This window comes from Emys orbicularis, chromosome 10, assembly GCF_028017835.1.
Source record: "Emys orbicularis isolate rEmyOrb1 chromosome 10, rEmyOrb1.hap1, whole genome shotgun sequence".
In the NCBI taxonomy this organism is placed as follows: domain Eukaryota; kingdom Metazoa; phylum Chordata; order Testudines; family Emydidae; genus Emys; species Emys orbicularis.
In genome coordinates this window covers 12,832,501-12,840,000 of record NC_088692.1, presented here as the reverse complement: position 1 = coordinate 12,840,000, position 7,500 = coordinate 12,832,501, and the positions used below count along the sequence as shown (strand labels likewise).

Genomic DNA, 7,500 nt, shown 5'->3' with positions numbered 1-7,500 from the left:
AGGACTGCGTGTCAAGGGCTGCTTTTCATTGAGCTGCGGCAAGTCTGTTTGGCTGGAGGAATCGCTCTCTGAATTGAAGGGGGTGCCTTTAAAGCAGCAGCCATTGACAAGGAAGCAATTATTAAATTTTGATGTTCAAAATAAAAAAGAAGGAAGAAAACGACTTCTATAATTTGTGTTTTAGATGGAGAGTAATATAAAGAGATATCAAGGCCGCGCCGCATCAAACGCTTCCCTCCCACCCCCATGAAAGCCTCCTCTCAAACACTTTAAGAGAGATTTTTAGAAGCTCGACAAGGATCCTAGAAACATTAAAACAGAAGTCGATTTTAAATGTGCACATTGAAATTCACAGAGCCGGTTGCTACGTGGACTTGCACTTGAGGTCAAGTGACGGACGGATTGTATGCTTCTCCATAATAATATTAATTAAACAATTTGCATGCTAATAAGGTAACAATTATCAGGGCTTCTGTTGAAAGATTCAGGTTATTACAACACGCCAATCTGGAGGCCAAGGGTCAGGGAGTGAGAGGCGAGAGAAATTTCAACTCAAATTAACATTCTGTCAGCTCCAGAAAATGGGATAAATAAAGTCGAATTAATTCATTATAATAAAGAGGGGGGGGGGGAAGTCTCCTCTCTTATTCTTTGCTGGATTGATTACCATTCTGTATTCAGAAACACGTTCCCCTTGCATTCCTCTTCTGAAATCCGACAGAAAATGAGGCATTTATGGCTACAGGCAAAATTTGGTCCAGTGGACACAGTTTACATTTAGTATTTATAGAGAGAGAAATTAAATTATGGTGAAAAGGGAAGCCCTTGGCCCTTGACCCCCGAATTAATACCAACCCCATCATTTTCTTATTACTGTTGGAGCTGTGCAGTCCAAATTCAAACTCCCTTCTAGCTTTAAACAGAGGCCGGGAGACAATAATTAAACTAATCTATATTGCAGGGGCGGGGGGTACAGCAGGATATTGTGTGATATTCAATTAGGTGAATAAATACTGTTCCGGACAGACAACACAGAGACTTCACTTCCTTTTTTATTTCAATTGGAGTTTCTCTCTCTCACGCACACAAATAAACCCTGTGAAATGATACATTTTGACTGGATATTTTATAACTGGAAAATCTATTTGTATGTTTCCCAGAGATAAAGTGTTGGTTCTCTCTCTCTTTTCCCCCCAGACTTGAAGGATTTAATTCTGCATGAACCTCCCAGAAAGGTTTAAGGGTTTCCCTTTATCTTCAGACTAGCTGTTTAGTTTTTAGTTTCCCCCACCAGCACCTTTTTCGTCTGTGGGGGTTCGCTGCGGGAATGTAAAGGAATATAAATAATCACTTAAAGAGGAAACAAAATTCGGTTTAAGCCCTTCAGATAATAGAGATAAATATTCCAGAAACCCGGAGTCAAACAAGTTCCAGTTCCTATTACACAACATTGCTGTTAATATAGAAAATAGAGTCTGCCTGGGAGGGTTCTCTCTCTTTCCGCCTCCATCCGTTCTAGTTATCCCTCGTGTTTGTTTGGGAATCATAACTTTCATTATTTATGGCAGAGAAATCGAATAAAGGCATCCCAATCCGAGCAAGCTGAGTCCCTTCGACGACACGTAGCAGGGCGGATTTGGGATGAGTGGCTGAATATATATATTTATCTCCTTCCCCACACCCTTTCTTTGACTGCTTAGAGAAGAAGAGAAAAGTATTTCCTTAATTATATTTCTATGATGTTGAATCACTAATGAATGTACTGGGGGAAAACCAGGATCCACTCCAAAGTGTGTATGTATGGTCTTTTCTGCTGCTTCTCTCCTGCCACCATCCCATTCTTGCAGTTTGTTTAAGAATATTTTCTTTAATTATTTAACTTTTGGAGTTTATCAATATTTTATATTGGTGAAACTTCTATGGGAATATAATTTAATTAGAACAAATTTGGCTGCAGCTTCGAGGCGATTAATCATTGGCAGAGTAAAAGGGTGTGTGTATAGGTTTCGCCCCCTCCCTTCTTCAAGTGGGGGTGTAGTAGTGGGTTTTAAAACTTTATTTTTTGGTCTCCCTTTGCGAAATAGGCTGCTTTTAATTAGCCACCCTCTGGCTATGTTCATAATTTAATATTTCTTGACTTCGTGGATCAATAGGAGATTGCATTAATTATTATTTTGATTGATATGATCAGCTCACACTTTAATTTCTGTAAAGGGTTCTTCCTTTTTTTTTTATTTCCCTCCCCTTCCTTCTTCCCCCCCACCCCACCCCCCGTTATAGAGCCGGAGAGGAGATGAAAAGGCTTGTAGTTTTAAATTCAATGTGACAGCTCTGGAAAGAGAGGATGATGAATCTCCTATTATTGGATCAGTCTATTTGCCGCTCAATGTCTCCCTGTAATTGGAGCAACATCACTTTAAAGGTTCAGAGAGTAGAGCATTTCTGGTGAAAAATCCCCACAACACGCCGGTGAATGTTTTAAAGGGAAATCTATTAGTGATTTGGAGAGGGGAGGGGAAGAGGGTGGGCATGGGGGGGGGGGCTGAGAGAGGGTGTGTGTAACTCGGGCTGTTTAGTATTTAACTGGGTATCAATCAGATCCATAAGTTCTCCATCTCCTCGGCACCCCCACCCCTGGCTGGCTGGCCCATGCCGCCCTCCTCCCCTCCCCAGGCTGGAGTTCTTATCAAAGCCCCCCTTGTCTTGTTGTGACAGCTCTGATATTGTTTATTGAGGCTGGATGTCAGGTATAATTAGCAATCGATATGGAAAACGTTTGCTCCCCACACTGGCACGTCTCTGACGTCAGGACCGATTAACGTTTCTTATTGGTCCCAAATTCCCCCAGCCTGAGCTAATTATTGGGAGCTTGATGTTGATAAAGTTAAAGCGCCCGGGCGCCCTCCAGCATGAGCCCCTTCCCGCACCACCACCGCCGTCTGCTCCCGCCGCCCCGCGCCGCGCCCCGCTAGAGCCGCCCCCATGATGGACAGCCGCCTCCTGGAGCATCCCCATGCCCAGTTCGGAGGCATGGTGGGCTTCCCTTACCCGCTCGGCCACCACCATGTCTACGAGCTGGCCGGGCACCAGCTGCAGTCGGCGGCCGTGCCCTTCTCCATAGATGGATTACTGAACGGCTCCTGCGCCGCCTCGGTGGTGAACCCCGCGCAGCTCCTCCCCGCGGGCTGCGGGGTGAATGGGGATAACCAGCCCTTCAAACTCTCAGGTAAGCGGCCCCCTCTGCTCCTGGATACGCCGCACCTCCCAGTGGCGCCCCCCTCCCAACTCCAGCTCTGATGCGCGGCACCCACAGAGAACAGGGGGGCTGCTTTTCCGGGTGGGTGCGTGGGTCTGATCTTCTCCCCACGGGTCGCTACAGGGGGATCTAGAGCCAGATCAAACACGGGCGGTGGACAGGATCTCTATCAACCTTTTTATTTTTTCCAAGAGATTTGAACAGATCCTTTAAAAAAAAAAAACAGCCTTCGGTGGCTCCCAGCCCGCTGTGAAACCTCACGTGCGCTCTGAACAATAGCCGGCGTGTGTGTGTGTCCCCTTTCGGGAGTTGGTGTGTCTGGGTGCATGGCGCGGGAGGGGATGTACATTTTTGCCAGCGGGCTAGGAGGGTACCGCTGGGGGCCGGGGAGGAGAGGTTGTTGACTAGACCCTGATCCAACGAAGGACACAAGCAAGTGCAAAGTTTACCTCCTTGGCAAATCTATTGTTTAGTTTTAAGGTACCTCATTGATGCCCGACGCTCTTATTGTCAATGCTCTTTCTTCGTGGCATCCCCCTCTGCACCCTTACTCCGGAAGGAGACTGTTGTTTACACGTACAGCACACAACGGTAGAAGCAGTGCCGTCGGGGTCGTTAAAATCGAATCAGTGACCGTAAAGACTTGGGCTGGATCCCATTTTTGCGACCATTGCCGACCCCAAGCCATGACTCTTCCAAGTGGGGCTTTGTCAGCAAGCTGGTGGCCTGCGAGCTTTTTACATGCGATTCCCAAGTAGGGACAGGGGACCCGGCAGGAGATGGGCCTAGTTCGGGCTTTGATAGGAACCTAGCCAGGCCTTTCCCTGGAGCCCATATGCCTTGGATAGAAAAGGGGACCAGTGCCCTTGCGGTGTCGGCTGCTTTACGAAGCCAAACATGGACGGCAGCCCTACATTTATTTTAAGGCTGATCGCTGGACCAAACTTAATTTTAAAACTTTCACTCCTGCACCTGTTCTCCGATGCTGACCTGTTTCAAGAATAAACATCCTGTAAAGTAGGCTTGGGGGATGGGGGGAGGGAGAGGCGAGGCAGAGGGAACAATTTCCCCCCCATCTTTGATATGGGTGTTTAATGTACAGACTCCCACTCCTTCTAAACGCTACCAAGTGCAAAGGTGAAAAGGCTGGTTGTAAATTGCAGAGGGAGAAATGGCCTGTTTTTCTGGTTAGTTTATTGTATTTCTGCCTTTTCAGACGCTGGTGACCCGGACAAGGAAAGTCCTGGTTGTAAAAGAAGACGAACCCGCACGAATTTTACTGGCTGGCAACTAGAAGAGCTAGAAAAAGCCTTTAATGAAAGTCATTACCCGGACGTGTTTATGAGAGAGGCACTGGCTCTGAGGCTGGACCTAGTGGAATCTAGAGTGCAGGTAAAAAAAACCTTTCTTCTTCTTCTTCTTAAGGCCAAGTGCACTCGCCACATCTATCCCGGCTTCCCCATTCCCATACCAAATGACCGGTTGTGTTCATTAAACAATTTCTTGTGAACATCTAGTATTTCCCCCTTTTCTCCTTGGCTCCTGGAACATGGACACCCCAGTCCTGATTTAGCGATGTGCCAACTGCGTTGTGGGTTGTGTGTGGGGTTTTTTTGTTTGTTTGTTTTTTACCTGAACTGAGCATACACGTTTGCTCTTAATTTATGCATGCAGTTTGGGAAATCTTTCTTGGAGTAAACGCGTTTTGTGATTTAATTCCCCACCCCTTTAAACTTTGCCTGCAAATAGGCCCTGAAGAGTGTAATTCAAGTCGAGAGTTCATAAACCCTTTTCACGGTAAACATTTTCCTTAAATGAGCCAAGAGTGAAAAATTAGCATGCAAATATGAGCCTTAAACATGGTACATTGGAGAATGTAAATAAAGCTTTTAGGCAGCTCGAGGGTGTAGATAAAAGAATCCTGTAAAACTTCATTTAGACAAACCAGTTATCCATCACTCTTTCAAAACTATTCGCTTAAACTGATCTTTAAAATAACAGTAATAAAAACCATCCTGGAGTCAAAGAATTCAGGGTTTATTTGTGAGCTGGCTAGTAAATATTCAGATGTTTGCTCGTAGCTTTGAACTAATAAGGATGGATAACGAATAAACTTGCACATTTTAAAAATACTTCATTTTGCATGCCTTTTAAATGTACTGAATCAGTACTTTCGTCTCTGTAAATCACTACAGTGTTGTGTTTGATACAAATCCAAGTGCCCTGTTCTCCTTAGTGTGTGTGTGTGTGTGTGTGTTTAAATCGATCATGTACTCTAAAAACTGTGGCGTTTACCACAAGAAGGAGCTAATACCATTACTGGATATTATTAATCCATTAGCATTGTTTAAAGGTGTATTTACAAAATGCTTTTTCCTCCCCCTCATGACCTCTTCTGGTTTGAAATCCTTTTATCCAATTTGTTCTGAGATTGTTGAGTGAAGTCGAGACCCTCCATTTCCCTTTAATACGATAATGAGTAATTCTCAGGGACAAGGCCTCCTGGAAGTGGCACAAAGAGAGGCATTATTCTATGTATACCATACCAGCAAAAAGCGAAGAAGCGCCGTCTGACGCTGGCAGACTTGAAACAAACACCTCTCTGCATCATTCTTCGAGAGCCACTGTTTGGTTTTGTGTTTTTTAAATTTGTTGCATTTCAGCAAGAATAGATCCCGCACCATTACACTTTATTCCAATCTCTTCTAAAAACAGGAGATGGCCTTGTCTTTACTCCTGTTTTCTGATTATCACAATCGAAAATAAAGGAGTGGCGTGGGGGGGACTGAGGACAAAGGAATAAAAAACAGAACTGGTGGCAGACACACAACCAGCTCCAATTCTGCTCCTGGCGTGAGGGTGAAATATACATATGTGCTTGATTTTTTTAAAATCGATGATGGTAGCTGGCTTTCCTTTAGATCTATCAAACGTGCCGCCCCTCTCCCCTAAATCTCGCTGAGATTATATTTTTAGTTGGGTTTGTCAACATTTCTTGGCTTTGATGCAGTAAATAACCCTGTCTCAACCAAACAAAAACCCTTGATTTTTGATTTATAATATGGCATAAGATTTGGCTCTGGTGAATCGTATAGTATTTTTAGGCGGCTTAAATTTATCCATTATAATGTTCTTTGTCTCTCCTGGTCACGAGGAGAAATACCTGTGCAATTAATTCAAAATAGTTTTGATCAGTAAGCTCAGTAGCTGGAAATCCAAGCGAATTCCATGTGTGACAGTGGAGTCGCAAAACCCTTAATAAGGACACACTTTAAAAAAAAAAAATCAGGAGTCCTACGAAGTTGCGGATTTTTTCCCCTCATTGACTTTATTTATGTCGCTATGGGATTTTAAAATCAAAAGGTATTTATCCCCCTCCGTTCAGGTGGCCGGAGCATAGGCTTCAGTCTAGGAAGACGTTCCAAAGTAAGCCAAACTCTATTTGGACTCTGAGAATCGAAACGTTACGCTTTTTCCCCCCCCCCCACTTAAAAAAAAAAAATCGGCCTAAAGTTTTATTTTGGGGAAAGAGCCAAGCTGCGCGTGGCTGTGTGTACACTGCAAGGAGAGGCGGACATGGGGATCACTAATTGTTTTGCATTCACTTTCTCTGGTGCATTAATTCGGATCTCTCCTGGCATCCCCCCCCCCACACCCCCCAATTTCAATTCCCCCAAGCCATCAGCCCGGTTTTAAGAAGGTTTTTAATTTGCAGCCTGTGCGATTTCTGCTCTGCTTTACGGAGATCTCTGTCGGGTGTAAAGAAGCACTTTCCTCTCTCTTTCTCCCAGCAGCGGTTCCGGGCCTGCCACCACCTCGCCTTGTAGAGGGGGAGGCCCTGGCGCCTCCACCCCACCCCGCGCGCTGAATGTTAATTGCTTCTCATTGTTCGGTGTGTAGGTTTGGTTCCAAAATCGCCGGGCCAAATGGAGAAAGAAAGAGAACACCAAGAAGGGCCCGGGCCGGCCGGCTCACAACTCCCACCCCACCACGTGCAGCGGGGAGCCCATGGATCCCGAGGAGATCGCCCGCAAGGAGCTGGAGAAGATGGAGAAGAAGAAGCGCAAACACGAGAAGAAGCTACTCAAGAGCCAGAACCGCCACCTGCACTCGCCCAGCAGCCTCTCCATGCCCAGCTCCGACAGCGACAGCGGCGGGGGCGGGCTGTCCCCGGACCCCCCCGAGGCCAAGCCCCGGGGCGCCCCGCACCCGGCCCAAGCCGAGCCCCCCAGCAGCTGCGACCA

The 7,500-nt window shown here is 45.9% G+C and overlaps 1 protein-coding gene across 1 annotated transcript in view; it reads left to right on the top strand.

The window, feature by feature from the left end:
* Nucleotides 1-2,982: 2,982 nt before the first annotated feature.
* UNCX (UNC homeobox) overlaps nucleotides 2,983-7,500 on the top strand; it is a 5,227-nt gene continuing 709 nt past the window's right edge. The window contains exons 1-3 of the mRNA XM_065412647.1: nucleotides 2,983-3,226; nucleotides 4,473-4,648; nucleotides 7,157-7,500. The exon at nucleotides 7,157-7,500 is cut by the window's right edge and continues 709 nt beyond it. Of these exons, the coding sequence (XP_065268719.1) occupies nucleotides 2,983-3,226; nucleotides 4,473-4,648; nucleotides 7,157-7,500 (764 nt within the window). The remainder of the gene's footprint in view (nucleotides 3,227-4,472; nucleotides 4,649-7,156) is intronic.